The following is a 15,048-nucleotide window of genomic DNA, read 5'->3' on the forward strand; positions in this document are numbered from 1 at the left end:
CGTGCGTAGGACTGCAGCCCCGCCCCCAAGCCCTCGGGCCCCACCCCCAAGGGGCGGAAGTGGGGGCTGCAGCTAAAGTTAGGCCTGAAAGGATATTCCTAACGGTAGGGGTGTTGGAAAGAAGCCCAGGGGCATCATCCTTATTGGGCCACACAGGCCTGGCACTGTGGAGAAAAAGGGATCTTCCTGAGGGGAGGCCTGTGGGGCTAGGGGACAGGCCCTTTGGAGGAATCCAGTTACTCTTGAAGGACTCTTCCTTCCCCCTCTGCCTCTTTCAGCCATCCCCACCAGGATCTAGAACTCCTGTGGTCCTTCCCAAGATGGCTCGGAGCTTGTCAGCAGTCAAGGCTCCAAACTAGAGGACTGGACACTAGGGTCGAGGACCTGACCCTTGGATGACCACCACAGGGTAACAGGGAAACCTGTTACCTCCTCCCTCTCCTTTCCCCCTGAAAGATAAGTCTCAGCAGTTATTTACAAAGATTTATTACAGCATGGGAGCGGTTCAGTCCTGGAGTCAGGGAAGGAGGGAAGGGGGCAGAGCAGCTGGAGGACAAGGAGAGCCTGGCTCCCCCACCATGTGCCCCCCTAAGGACTTATACTAGGCGGCATTCCTGGCATCAAAGCACAAACAAAATGCAACAAAGCAGCCTCTGCCAGTCCATCTTCCAGGCACCCAGGCTGGGGAGCAGTTGATAAGGGGAAGATTTCCAAAATGTTGAGGCTGTGGAAAGGATGCCTGAATCCTGGGCCCTGGTAGAAGCCAGTGAGAGGGGTGGTGACTTGGAATTCCCCAGGGGATGGAGAAGGATCTGTGGGCACTTAAAGTTCTCAGTACCCTCTTTCCCCAGATCTTAGGGTCCTGCCCTGTGGGTTTCCTGTGCCCAGGGGAGAGGGTCTGGGGAGTAGACTTGTGAAGGATGAACCTTTGTCCCCCATTTACTGGATTTCCCAATGCAAGCGCTCTCACATCCCACCACCCACTGGGTGAATGGGGGAATGACTGGCAGGGGTAGGCATCAGGCAGCAAGTGCCCAGGGACTCTGGGCATCAGCCAAAGGTGGGCAGACAAGCAAACACAGACCAGCCCTAGTCTTCTAAGTCAGAAGCCGCAGCCCTAGCAAGTGAGGGGAAGGGTACAAAATAGGGTGGGGACAGAGTGGGTTTCTGGGGAACAGCAATGCCCTCGCCACTTCTGGGAGATGCAGGGCTGGTGCCTATGTGCCAGGTTCAGGGTGAGCAGGGCGCTGTGGCTCCTCCCCAGGTTCTGCAAGGCAAGCAGAAGGACTTAGGGTCTGGCCACGCCCACCAATATCCCAGCCCCGCCTCCCCAGCCCCACCCACCCCCAAACCTCACCATTTAATGCCGGATCTTCCACTTGGTCCTCAGAGCTTCCGTCTCTCTGGGGCTCATCCAGAGGAGGCGGACGCTCCCAGGGACCCTCCAGACCTTGACCAAAAGTAGTCTTCTGCCCAGCTGGGGACGGGAAAGAAGGGATAAAAGCACAGGCTCTGAGTATCCATCTGGCTGTCCTGGAACAGGAGCCGAGTCTCTGAGCTGGCTCCTTCGGAGGGTATCGTGGTATAGTGAAGAGAGCACTGGACTAAGACAGCTCTTGCAATGACTAGCCATATGACTTAGATAGGTCCGTTGTTACCTCTTTGAAGGGGATGGTAAGAGGGAAATTGTGTAGACTGCCTTACATAAGATAATAGTTCATATCCTGCAGCCCAGCGCCGGCACTTAGGAGCTGCTCCAAGACTGGTGCCAATGGATATTGCTCCTTGGTCATCCTGTCATTTGACCCACTGCCCTGCTGCTTTCCTAAGGGAAGTCTCCTCTCACCTCCTCTTCACCTGTTCCAGCTGGAGATTTTGCTCCCATGACCGTTGCCCCCGCTGCCAAGGCAGAGAGGAGGCCCACGCCATTTTGGGGGGAGGTGCAAGGGATGGACACGTCAAGCAGGAGTGGTTGGCTAGTTTTCATCTCCATAAATAATGGCACCAAAACGTTTAAGGTGCACTGGGAGGGATAGATGTGGATGGCCTGGGCCTAGAAAGAACAGTCCTGGGAGGGCTGAGATCTTCCTGCCTAGGAATTCTCTGGGCCTTGGGACTCCCTGTGGAGATTTGGGGATCTGAGGTCTCTAGCTCTGAGGCCTTCTGTGTAGGTTTCATGCCCCTCCCTGGCCCCTCTCTTCCCAGGCAGCTGGGGTTGGAGCTGCAGCCAACGCAGTTGGTTCTTGAATCCTACATTCTCCATCTAGACACTAGAGGGCACCCTCTCACCTCCAGCCTAGGAAATAAAAAAGGGGAAAAGAGCCACAGGTTCCTGGAGAGGACTTATCGACCAGCCCTGTGCCCCCCTGCAGAGACCACATCCTGTGTTCAGAAATGCAGGCGATGGGGCACTGGATACTCTTAGCCCACTATCCCCCATCTCCTTGCACCTCCCAACTGCCGTGGATGGGAAGTCCTTTCTTGGGTCTAGCCTCAAACCTCAGGTGGCCTTGCCTTAATTCTTAGGGAAGAGAGGAATTATTGGAGGAAACCTGATTGGGAGAAGGACTGAGTCAAGGATGGGAACAGCCCAGGTGTCAGGTAAGGCTGAGTGCAAGGCAGCCTGTGGGATGAGAGAGTGGGGAGGCCCTTTACATGTGTGAGAAAATGTGAACCGGGAGGGGGTGTTCCAGGACACTCAGGGAGGATCCCACATAATCTGTGGTGGTGGAGCCCAGGCTTCACAGCCCGTTCAGCTTACCAGACCCCCTGCCGCCCTTCAGGATTTCAGCCTGGCTGTCCTCGTCCTCCTCCTCTTCTTCGTCCTCCTCCTCCTCGTCCTCCTCTCTTGGGTAGCCCAGCTCCCGCAGCTCCCCCAGCTCATCCTCCTCCTCTGAGGCCTGGCTCTCACCCAGGTTGCTGATGGACTGCAGGTGAGACTCAGCAATACGCTGCACAGCTGGCGCAGGGGGAGCGGGAAGGCAGGGCTCAGCCGGGCCCCAGAAGCGGGAGAGGCATGTGCCAGTCCCCAGCCCCCTTCCTGTGGGCCTGGGGCGGAGCTAATCCCCCACAGGGGTCTAGTTTAAAAGCTAAAAGCTGCAGGTCAGCCTGCTGGGGGCCAGACCAGGGCAGAAGCAGCAGGGGGTAGCCTCCTGATCACGTCTGGCTCCTAAGCTGTCCAAAGGTGCTGCTGTCCCAGAGGCCGGCACCAGGCAGCTCCTGCCAAGCCGGACAAGACCAGGCGGGTACAGCAGCAGCTTAACAGTCCCTGGCTGGGGAGCTTGTCCACCAGCTACAGCCCCTGGAGAAGGCGCAGGGCCCGTGGGCCAGGCCCTGGGGGATGTGTCCCTTTCAATTTCTAGGGGAGTGCCCAGCCTGCTTAGGGCTCACTGCTATCCCGATCCTGCCCACCACCCCATGCTGGGCTGGGTCCCCACTCCCCGGCACTGCCCCATCGTAGATGCTACTCCACACACCCCTGCCCTAGGCTCTGAGAGGTAGGAACAGTTCTGAGGCTAAGGACATAATAGTCTGCAGCCAGTGAAGTCCGTGCCTGGGGATGCGGCGTGCTCAGACGCGGCCCCCACAATCTTGACCCACATCCCCAAGCTTCATCTCCCTCTGCGGTGACCTAGAAAGCAGTGAACACCACCCACCCCCCCAACGCCACCAAGGCCTGCTGGGATAGGACCTAGCAAGGGAACAGTGTGGGCAGCTGGAGAGAAGTTTCCAAAAGATGGAAAGGACTAGGGGGTTAGGAGAAAGGGGCCAGGGCTGGGGGACTCTGGGAGAACGACAGGGGTTGAGGGGACCCTGGGAGGAGTGGCTGGGACAGAGGCAGCAGGGGGGCCAGGAGCTGGTGGGATTTTAGAGCATTTGGGTCACTAAAGTCAAGGCCCAGAGACCAGGTACTGACGAGCTGGGCCCTGCAGTTGCTGCAGCTCCTCCTTGCTCCGCAGGCAGCCCCTCCCCTCAGAAAGCCCAGAGGGGGCAGATCCAGGCTGGAAACCTCCAGTGTAGGGAGCAGGGCACCGCTCTCCTGCCAACTCAGGGCCAGGCACAGAGGGTGCATTGTGCCTGCCCGCTGCCCTGCCTTGCCCCGAGCTCCACCCGGTGCCTCCTGCTGGCTCTGGGCAAGCTACCCAGGCAATAAAAGTGCGATAAATTACCCCACCCTGTCCTTGGGGAAAGTTTCACCTTGAGCCAAGTGTGAGAGCTCGGCCTTGGAGAACCCCCTCAAGCCAAGACTCAGTGTCCACCCTTCCTTGGGGGCCCTGAGCTTCTCCACCTACAAGTCCCCCACCCTGCCAGATGCTTTCCCTGCCCAGAAAGGAGCCAAAGCCTATAACACAGTGCCCTGCAGGTTCAGAAGGGTCCTCTGAGCGTTGGGGAAGGGAGGAAGGGAGGAGAGGAGGTGGCAGCTCGAGCAGCCGGGGGTGGAGAGTTCAGTTCTTCAGTTCGTGAGCCACAGCATCAACAATAGGTGTGCGCAGCCCTGTGCTGGCGCCCGTGCGCCTCCCGCGTGCCTCGCCTGCCTCGTGCCTCGCAGGGCTCTCTGGGGTCTCCCCCTCATCCTCCCAACTGTCTCCTAATCCCTCTGTCTCCAGCTCTGGGAACCTGAGTTCCCCCGACCCAAGTGGCCCTTTTTAAGCTCCAAGGTCCCCAGCACAGCCCCCGCACCCCTCTCCTGGCCCCTTTCCACCGCCCTGCCTCTCCCCACTCAGACACTCCTTAAGTTGCAGCCCAAAGGGGCCACGGGGGCGGGGGCACATTTCTGGCATCTTTTTCACCCCAGCCCTCTGCCCCTCGCTCACAATCAAGAGTCCAAGGGTGATTCTTCCCTCTCACACGCACTTGCCCCCAGCCCAGCCCAGGATGGGGAGGGGAGAGATTTCTCATATTCTCTCCTGGGAAGATGCCACCTCCTCCCTCATGCCTGCTTCAGGGGCTGGCCTTCCCCACATCCCTACAGGTAGGAAGGCCTTCCAAAAGCTGAACCCACTGCCCGCTTGCTGTCCCTGCCTCGTCCTGTCCTTGAGGAAGAGAAAGGCCTCCTTGCCCTTCTGGCCTCTCCTCCCAGTCTCTCTGCTCCCAACCTTGGCCGGCAGGCTGACAGGTGCACCTGTTGACTTGGCTGGTCACTGGGAACTCATTAAACCCACCCTGGAGGGAGCTCTCCGCACACCCTTCTGGTTCCCTCCCTCCCAGCCTCCGTGGGAGGTGGGGCTGGCCAGGCAGGAAGAGCCTCAGGTGGGAGCTGAGGTGGGTGTAGGAAGGCATCCTAAGGCTTAGTTAGGAGGAGACCCTCCTCACACCCCCACCTGTGCCACCTTCTCCTCCAGGTGTATCTCCCCCAGCTCCCCCCCGGAAGCCAAGTCTCCAGGCCGGCCCTGAAGCCCCCTGTGATTCCACACCAGCTTCCCTTTGCACACCTTCCCCCCTCTCCCTGGAATGCCCCTCCACGCCTGGCCTGCCTGTTGAATTCTCATTCAGCCTTCCCATCCAAGCTTAAACACCCTCTCCTCTGTAACTCTCCCTGACCCTTTGAGGTGAAGGGCCCCAGGAGGGCTGAGGCCAAATCTTACTCTTATTTTTGCCCAGCACCCACCAGGGGGGCCTGGCATACACTAGGTGTTTGATAAGTGAGTGCTATAGGAATGACTTGCCTTTTGGTATAGAAAGGAGAAGCAGGAACATCGGTGTGCAGACCTGTGCAAATGGCACGGGAATGGGAGAGGAGAGCAAGGGGTGCAGCCCAAAGAAGGTGCCCTTCGGGGAGAAGGAGGGGGAGGTGGTCCAGTGCATGCTTGCAAAGGAGGTGTAGAGCCGATGCCTACTTGTTACGCACCTCTTTTCTCTCAACCCCACAACCTAATTTTAAGACCCATGCCACCCTTTTCAGCCCCTGGGCTCCTTCCTTTTACAAGGCCAAATTAAGAAAGAATTGGTCTCTAAGTAGGGCTTGGGGTGGGTACACAAGACTATCCGTCCCCACCAACAAAAGCTCAACATGTCACACACACACCCAATGTCAGCCCAGTTGCAGGGGTCAAGGGGACAGCCCAACTGATGGGTGGGAGACAGTACCTTTCAGCGAGGGGGGTGTGTAGGCACAGGGGTTGGGTCTCTTCGACTTGAGGTGGTGCCCCTCTCCTGAGGCTCTCTGCTGGGGAAGTACCAGGTTAAATGGGCTTACAGAGGCCCCTGTCCTTCACCCTCCCTCCATTCCATCCCACCAAGGCAACCCAGGCAGACTGGGCTAGCCTCTGTTCTCAGGTCCAGGCCCAGGCGCTGCCGCCCCTCGGGTCCTGCACCTCCTGCACCGAGGCTGAGGCTAACTGGTGGCTTTGGGAGGGGCTCCATAGACACGGCCTGGCTCAGATCAGGACCCTGCGTTCTGGAGGCCCAGCCTGAGTCTGAGCAGAGGAAAGACAAGGGCAGAGGAAAGACAAGGGCAGGGTGTGGGTGGCACCCTGGCACCAGGCACTCTCACCGGGGTGCCAATTGATATGCTAATGTCCTCCTGGGTGGCACTGTGTGTTAGCTGGGAAGTAATCCCCTCCAGCCCATCACAAAGGGCCCTGGCATCCCTCCTTCCAGCTGCCCCTGGAAACTCACCTGGTGGGGTGAGGCCTCCTCCTCTGAGGGAGGCCACCAGTGAACCGAGCCAGGAAGAAGAGAGAAGAGGGAGAGAGAGAAGAGAGAAAGAATCTGAATTACTTTCCCCAAAGGCTCAGTCTCTGTGCCCTTTCCCTCCTGGTGTTGGGAGGTGCCTGGTCAATAAATGAACCCAATGGAGTTGGGCTCCCAGACCTTAACCCCCCCATCTTCTGCTCAGTCTCCTACTCATGGGACTTTGGCAGGGGCCCCAAGAAGGCATCAGGGTTAGGATGAGGCCAGGACTAGGGGGCAGGGTAGGGGCCCACCTGGCGAGGAGTGCTCTGAGAGCCGGAACAGCATGGCAGGGGTTGGTCTCCTGCGCCGGATCTAAGAAGATAGAGAAAGAGATGGGGAGGAGGTGGGGCAGGACAGACACCTGCAGCCCACTCCCCACCCCCTACCCAGGCAGCAGGGAACAAACAGTGCTTTGGAGTCCCCAGGGAACCTTTGAATCAAAGCCTGTCAGAGCTGTAAGGAACTCCATAGCTCACCCAACCCCCTCATTTTACCAAGGTGAAACCCAAGGCTCAGAGAGGTTCAGCAAAGAGCTCAAAGTCACACAGCATGCCAAGGCAGGGAAGGGACAAGAAAAATGCATCACTGGCTCCCAGCTGACGCCCATCCCACTCCATGGCTACTCCAGAACTGCCACCTCCCTTTCTGTCTTCCCCTACCAAGGCCCTTCCTCTCTCATTTTTGAAGACATCAGACCTCAGGACCTGAAGCTGGCTGTGGAAGATGCCCCATGGGCCATGGCACCCACATGGCCCTGCCTACCTAAGGTCAGCTCAAGGGCTCCAGGGAAAGTGGGTCCAGTTGCAGAGGGAGGCTGAGCCTGGCACTGCAGGCACCTCCAACCTCACACTGAGGCTCAGGTGTGGGTCTGACCCTCAGACCCACAGGGGCCTGGGTGTGGTCTCTGGGGGCCTGGCTCTGGGTCCCAGAACTCTTCACCCAGTCCTCATAAAAAACAAAAAGTTGCCCTGCTTGGTACATGAGCCAAGCTGCACCGGGGGGTGGGGGGCGCACTGAGCACTCCTAGTGACTCCCCCGCCTTCCCCCCAGCTTGGCAATCAGACCAACTGTCAGTTAATTAGGTCCCCTCTGAGCTCCAGGGAAATGCACAAAGAGAACCAGGTGAATTAAGCTGAAACTGCCACCTCCCTCTGCCAAGCTCCCAACACTGCCCTCCAGACCAAAAGCTGCTTGGGCCGGGGACCCAACCCGCCCCCATGGCCGCCTAGCTCTCCTCAAAATGACTTGGCTCCACTCTCACTGCACTGTGGGGGGCCAGCTGCATCTCAGCAACAAGTGAATGGCTAAGTTGCGGGGTGGGGGGCAGAACCCTCTTCTCTCCCTCCATCACATCCCACCCCCCACCCCCACCTCAAGCCGTTGGAGGCCTCCAGTCCCCAGAAAGGCTGTCCAGAGAACTCAGTTGTCGGTGGGAGGACTTCTGGCTTCTGTGATGACTGGTCATCATCCCCCCCACCCTTGTTGCCATGTTGTGGCTCTGTCTAGAGGTCAGAACAAGGTTCTGGCGACCCCAGCCCAGGCACACAGGGTGGAACTAGACAGAAAGCCAGAGCGTGGGGCAGCTGGGCGGAGGCCTGCTCTGTGTAATAGGTCAGTGTACCATGTTTCTCACATCTGAGCGGCACCAGTGGTCCGCGTGGGAGTTTGGGAAGGAGGACACTGTGCAGGGTCCGGAGGACCGTCTGCCCTCCCTGGGGCCGCCTGGGATTCTCCCGCCCCGGGATCAGGACCGAGGCCCCGGGGGAAAAAGTTGCACGAGTCTCCAGCGAACTTCACGCGCTGCCCCACGTCCCCGCCGCGTCCGAGGCGGGCCCGGGACTCCTTCGCCCCCGTCTCCCAGGCCAGTTCAGACCCCGGAGCGCAGAGGAGCCTGGGTGTTTAGCGGGGGTGAGGGGGGCGCCGCCGGGGCTGGGGCGCAGCCCCCTTACCATCTCCACCTGGCGGGGGTCGAGCTGGCTGGGGGGCGCGGGCACGGAGAACTGGATCTTCTTGCGGTCCTTGGGGTCCATGGTGGGCGGGTGGTCGGTGGGCGGGGCGCGCGCCGCGGGGTCCGGGGCTGCGGTCCAGGCGCGCTGCTCAGGGCGCCGCGGCGACAGCGGGCCGAGTGCGGCGGGGAGGAGCAGGAGGGCTGTTCACGCACAGATAAAAATACCGCGCCGGCGAGGGGAGGGGGCGCGGGGGCGGGGGGCGGCCGCCTGCTCGCCTACCCCGCCGGGCTCCGGGGCTCGCCCGTGCCTCGGTGCCTTCGCGCCCGCACCCCGGGCTCCCCGGCTCGCGGGTCTGGGTCCCTGTCGCTCCCCTCCTTCCCTCGCTCTCTCTCAGTGTCTCTCCGCCCTTCCTCTATCTCCCTTGCTCCCTCTCCGCATGTCTGTCTCTGCCTCTGCCTCTGCCTCGCTCCGTCTCTCCGGGTCTCACCCTCCGGCCCCAGCCTTGGGGTGCCCAGCCCGTCCCCTCAGCCTGGGACTGGCGCCCGGGAGCTTGGTGGGAGGACTCAGGAGACAGGGGCCAATGAGCGCCGAGGAGCGTGTTCTCCCGGGGCCTGGAGGAGGGCGGGGAGTGTGAGCCAGGACGCGGGGAGCGGGCTGGGGGCCCCCTGCCGTCTCCCCAGAACTTGAAGCTGCATTATTGATGGAGTCCAGCAGGGAGGATAATGCGGGCAGGCCGAGGGGAGAGCAGCAGCGGGGACTCTGGCTTTAACCCCTTCCTGGCGTGGATGCTTGGAGTTTCACGGGGAGGCCTGTGAGGTCGTGGAGAGAATACCACCAGCCTGCCACGCTGTGAATGGGGGTGTCCTAGAAAGCGAGTGAGCGTGGAGCGGGTTGTGCGTGGGGGGACACGTGTCAGTCATCATGGCAGGGAGTGTGTGAAAGTGAGTGCCAGGGGCCCTGTAGTGCCTATAGCTAGGGAGTGTGTGTGTGGGGGGGGTGTCGGTGTGGTGAGAGTGTGTGCGAGTCTATGTGAGTAAGTGTGTCAGAGTGTCAAGGATGCGGGTGTGAGTGGCAGGGTGTGGGAAGACTGTGTGTGTGCGGGGGAGGGGGTGAGGTGGGGGAGGATGTCAGAGGCTGTCAAGGTGATGGGCAGGCTGTGCCAGCTTGCGGGGGGTGGGGGTGGGGGTGGGGGGGTGGGTACTGTATCCACAGCTCCAGCCTGTACAGTAGAAGGGGATGAGGCTGTGATCCTGGGAGCACTCCCGTGGGGGGCGGGGAATGTGTCCCTGCCGTGAAATATCTTGGATTCAAGTGCCCCCCCAGATCTAACGTGGGGGAGACAGAACCAGCCTGGGGGAGATAGATTTGGGGGTGTTGGGGGGCCAGCCTGTACCAGTACACGTGCCATCACGTGTGTGAGTTTGGTGCAGGAATAGAGCAGGGGGGAGAGGTGTGTGTGTGCTCGTTTCTGAGGTGTGAACCTCTCTCTCTCTGCAGAGGCGTTTGTGTGTGTCTCTGGAGGGGAGAAAGGGGAGGAGATGGCCCTGTGGTTTGGAGTGTCCCTGTTTATCTGTCCAGGTCCTGGGTATCTTTGCAGGAACCGGTGTTTCCCTCTGTGGACCTAGGGGCGAGGGACTGAACGCCCTTCTGCGGTGACGAGAGGGTGTGTGTGTAGACGTGTACATAGGCATGTGTCTTCTTGGGGCTCTGTTTGTGTTGGCTCTCTTTTCTCCTGGTCACCCTCGGGCCTGGAACAGTCAGGCGTCCCCCTCCCCCCACCCAGCAACTTTTCCACTCCCAGCCCCAGTGTGCTGGGTCCTTGGCAGAGCGAGAAGGAGCAAGAGGCCAGAGGAGTCTTGTGAAAATGGGGTCAGGGGCACAATGCAGTGCCCCAGAGTCAGCGCCCACTCTGGGGGTGAGGAGAGGGTAGCAGGAGGGCAGAGCTTTGCCCATGGGCACTGGAAGCCCTGGCTGCTCAGTGCCACTCCCCCCAACCCCCAGGCCTGGCTCAAGTCCCACTGTGTTTGTTGACTTTTATGCTTGTGGGGAAACAGCCAGATGCCAGGTTGCTGGCCCAGGGGTGTGGGCATCTCTGGCAGCCCCTGGCTTGGCCCAGACCCCTCCTTCAGCTGGGTTACGGTGGGGGGCGGTAACGACCAATTTGGCAGTGCACATGAGGAGGTCCTGGGAGTCGGAAGGGGCACAGGAAAGGCATGGCTCAGGCAGTAACCTGAGTGGCCACTGGACTAAGATGAGGCTGAAAGGCCTGTGGCTTCCAGTGCTGGGGAGGTGGGAAGGTCCTGGTTGGGATGAAGGGGACAGAGGACAGCTGGATGGGTAATAAGAGGACAGGGACAAGGAGGCATCACTACAAGTGGAACCTCACAGCCCATCCGAGCTGAGAGGGCCTTGGGGAACACAGCGGCTGAGGCTCCTTTGACCAGGGAGGCTTGTTCATAGAGCTTCTGCCAAAAGGATTGGAGCTCTGGGTGGCCCTGAATCAGGAAAAGTTCCCCTGACCCAGGCTGGGGCAGCTGGGAACGGAGACTCTCCTCTCTTGGCTAAGCTTGGAAGATGGGGTCTTCAGGGATAGAGGGGAGGGTCTTTGCCCTCTTCCCCCAACCTTTGTTTGCCCAGGCACCCACAGCTCTGGCTGCTAAACCCTGGAGCCAAGAGGGACGGGGGAACCTCACTGACAGAGGAACAGTCACAAGGGACAGACAGGAAGGAGGAGGAAGGGAAGGAAGGATGACAGAGACAGGAGGTGAGAGAAAGAGAGGAGGGGGAGGTAGGAAACATCGGAAAGAAAGAGCGAGAAAACACATGTGAGAGATGGAGAGACAAAGGGGGAGAGAGAAAGCCTCACGACAGAGAGAGGCAGGAGACAGAGATGGAGAGAGAGTAAAAATAGCTCAGCATTAAGATAATTGCAGCTCACAGCTCTGCCCTCCGTTAGGAATTAAATGAGGTTTTATTACTTTGATTTTTCTCTCCTGGATCCTACGCGACTTCTCAAGAACTTGGGGAAAAGTTTTTCAGGTGGGCGGCCAGGTGGCGGGGGCTGCGTGGGTGACAGAGGAGGAAGGGAAAGGGACTTCTGGGGGGAGGGAGGTGTGGGCAGGGGCAAGGAGTGGGGAGGGGCTGGTGAGGATGGAGGAGCCCAGCAGGGGCTGGGGGAGGTGGCCAGCGTCAGGCCCATCCCAGAGGGGTTGAGAAGCAAGGGGCCAGGGTGACCTCCATTTTCTCTGACTTAGAATTAATCATATGCAAATGAGATGTAAAAATAATATGCCACTCCTCGGTTATTATTCTTGAGTTAGAAACACAGGCGTTTGGGTCCAAGGAACAAATTCAAGACCTTGTTTGACTTAACTCCCATTGAACTATGGGTCTTTCTGCTTGGACTGACAAAGTTTGTCACAGTGTCTATTAATGTACAGTAGGTCTGAGCACACTATTTTGAGCACACCGTTTCTCCTCACATCATTGCCTCTTGCCTGCCACATTGTCCAGCATACAGGAGGCACTACATTCACCTTCTCTGGAAGTGTGAAGCCTTTGTTCTCTTTTGGGGAGGTAGGGAAAGAGTTCAATCGTGAATTTTCCCTCCTTTCTTCCAAGCAAGGTATACTCTAGTGGACAACATAAACTGGGTAGATTGGACAGACCTGGGTAGGAATCTTAGCTCTGTAACTTACTGTGTGACCTTAGACAAATTCTTAGCCTCACCGTGCCTCAGGTTCCTCGTGTCTCAAAGCCCACCTTACATGGTACCTGTGACGATTCGAAAAAGTGAAACTAATGAAGTCCCCAGCCCAGTGCAGGGCTCCCCGGTCAGTATTCAATAAAGGTTCCAGCTTCTCTAGAGCGCCAGGAGTGCAGTTCCGAAAATAGCCAGAAGGTGGCGGAGTCGGCCAGTGTTTGGGCTACTGCGCTGCTGGCACTGCGTGTCTGTAGCTGGGCATCACAACCCTGACCTTGGCACCACGGAGCTGAGTCAAGCTGGCTGTGTTGGCATGTGGCAGCTGGAAGGGAGGCCCCCGGAAGCCCCTGGAAGCAACCTTAGAGAAGCCAGGGAGCATTAGCTGGGCTCTCTGGGGCATCTTTCCCTGCCACTGCTGGTGGGGGGCGGGCGGGGGGGGCGGGATGGAGAGCGGGAGGGAGAAACTGGGGATTCCAAGGCCCGCCTTTGGGAAAACCCGTGGACACCGAGAGAAGAGGGCAAAGGCACCCTCAGTAGGGACACTGGTGACACCAGGACAGGTGGGCAATCATCTAAGACACTCATTGACACACATTCATTCATTCATCCATCATTCAACCCTTTGCCCATTCAGTAAATTCACATTGGGTGCTTTTTTAAAAATCAACTCTATTGAGTTAGAGTTTATATACAATAAAATGTACCAAGTTTAAATATAAATTTCTATGAAACATTTCCATACAACATGTGACCACTATCAATATAGATATAGAACGTTCTCATCACCCCCAAATGTTCTTTTGCCCCATCCAAGTCAATCTCCCTTCCCCCCTCACTGGGAGTATCATAACTCTTAGCACACTATTTTGAGACATGTCCTACCCACTATCTGTCTTTGCATCATCACCTGCCTGCCATAGTGCCCAGAATACAGTCGCACTACATGCTGTAGAGGGGATGGATTGAGGAATGAATGAATAGATAAATACATGAGTCATAGAAATCGGCAACGCGTGACGTATATGGAGCATTTACTCTGTGCTGGACACGGGGCTAGGCCTTTTATATGTATTGTCTCATTTAATCCTCGTTAGATTCACTCTGTTTTATAGTTGGGGCAAATGAGGCTCAGAACTTCTGCCCAGAGCCTGCGTTCAAAGGCAAACCGTCTGACTTCAGAGTTAAGTACAAGATCGCTTGCATACACAGAACTGGGCTTCTCTCTTGCTCAGAATTGGACCGGGTTTCTCTCTCAGCCCAGTTTGGACCAACCTGGGTGGGAAGCAAAAATCAATGTGCGGAGGCTGCCCTCTGGTGGCAGACATGAGTACAGCGGTATCTGTTCCCTCTGGCGCCCCCAGGTGGGATTCTGTTGAGAAGAATGAGCAGGCCGGCAGCCCACGGCGGGGGCAACCTCAGCCCCGGGCACCTGGAGACCCCCTGCTCTGGCCACTGCCTGGTGCCCCCCGAGGTGCCAGCTGAGGCTGCCCCCGAAGAACGCCAGCTGCCGGAGCCTGCCGCCTCCCACCCCCTCCACCAGCTTCACACACACTCCAATCCCGGTCCAGTCGGCTGCTTCCATTCCCTGAAGAAGAGGCCCTAAAGTTAAAACAGCTGTTAATTTATAAACCAATTTTTCCGTGACTGCTTAATAAATCGCCAACAGCTGCTCTGCCCCCCTCCTGCCCAGGCACCCGGCCCCGAGGGCTGCACGGAGAAGCTCAGAGCCGCCAGCCTGCCCCTCCTGCCTCCTTCCCCCAACTCCCCAGCTTGCCCCCAATCTCCCAAGAACTGGACATGTGTGGGGGAAACCCCAATGAAACCCAGCTTCTGTGGGCTTCAGTGGAGTGGAGAGGGGAGGATGATTTTTCTGCAGCCCAAAGCCCATCCCTCCCAACGCCCTAAAACCCCCAACCCAGGACTCCCAGGCCCAGAGGGTAGGTGTCAAAGGTTTTCTTAGTCCTGGGGGAGATGAGGTGTTCAGATTCCCTAGAGAAGTTCCCCTGAGCAACTGGGAGGCAAAGGGAACCTGGACTCATCCCTGAGCGCACTGGAATCTCAATTCGCATATCAGGGTGGTCCCCCTGACAGATGCTAACAGACTCACTGACCCTGCTGTTCTCTCAAGGGGGGGGGAGGGGCTGGGAGGCGGCAAGGAATGCTGGGATAACATCCCCGCTCTGGGGAGATGCCCACACACTCATCCCCAGGATAGTGAGAGGAGGGATCTGGGCCTCCAGAACATTCACTTTGCCTAACATCCACTAGCATATAAAAGGCACCATGAAAATCCACGCGGGGTGGGGGTCTTGTGAATGGCAGACATGAGACATGTTCTTTGCATCTGCAAGTTCCAAAGGCACCCAGGGTGAAAGGCCTGCTGCTACTGTGTTCCCTGACTCTGCTGGGCAAGAGTCAATCCAGCCATGCTGGACTTCCCTAGTGGCACAGTGGTTAAGAATACGCCTGCAATGCAGGGGACACAGGTTCGATACCTGGTCCGGGAAGATCCTACATGCTGCGGAGTAAGTAAGCCCGTGTGCCACAACTACTGAACCTGCGCTCTAGAGCCCGCGAGCCATAACTACTGAGCCCACGAGCCACAACTACTGAAGCCCACGCGCCTAGATCCCGTGCTCCGCAACAAAAGAAGCCACCATAATGAGAAGCTCTCGCACCAAAATGAAGAGCAGCCCCGGGCTTCCCTGGTGGCACAGTGGT

The 15,048-nt window shown here is 58.2% G+C and overlaps 1 protein-coding gene across 2 annotated transcripts; it reads right to left on the reverse strand.

Moving 5' to 3' along the window:
- Positions 1-460: 460 nt before the first annotated feature.
- Positions 461-9,136, reverse strand: PPP1R1B (protein phosphatase 1 regulatory inhibitor subunit 1B). Of its 2 annotated transcripts, none has more exons than XM_059996283.1 (7): positions 8,625-9,136; positions 6,927-6,987; positions 6,619-6,641; positions 6,088-6,166; positions 2,762-2,959; positions 1,358-1,477; positions 461-1,267 (listed from the first exon to the last, which is right to left on the reverse strand). In XM_059996283.1, exons 1-7 carry the CDS (start codon positions 8,703-8,705, stop codon positions 1,218-1,220), a joined length of 612 nt encoding a protein of 203 aa, XP_059852266.1. In that variant the 5' UTR covers positions 8,706-9,136; the 3' UTR covers positions 461-1,217. The 2 variants fall into 2 exon arrangements, with proteins under 2 accessions (XP_059852266.1, XP_059852267.1); XM_059996284.1 differs by having other exon boundaries at positions 462-1,267; positions 6,088-6,163; positions 8,625-9,135.
- Between the last annotated feature and the right edge of the window lie 5,912 nt (positions 9,137-15,048).

This window comes from Delphinus delphis, chromosome 19 (assembly GCF_949987515.2).
Source record: "Delphinus delphis chromosome 19, mDelDel1.2, whole genome shotgun sequence".
Classification (NCBI taxonomy): domain Eukaryota; kingdom Metazoa; phylum Chordata; class Mammalia; order Artiodactyla; family Delphinidae; genus Delphinus; species Delphinus delphis.

Excerpts from the sequence above, each read along its gene's own strand:
- PPP1R1B (XM_059996283.1), bottom strand. The coding sequence starts at position 8,705 with ATGGACCCCAAGGACCGCAAGAAGATCCAGTTCTCCGTGCCCGCGCCC. Across the intron at positions 2,960-6,087 it reads CACACCCCCCTCGCTGAAAG|CTGTGCAGCGTATTGCTGAG; the intron begins GTACTGTCTCCC and ends CCCCTGCGCCAG. Across the intron at positions 1,478-2,761 it reads GAAGGGCGGCAGGGGGTCTG|CTGGGCAGAAGACTACTTTT; the intron begins GTAAGCTGAACG and ends TCCCGTCCCCAG.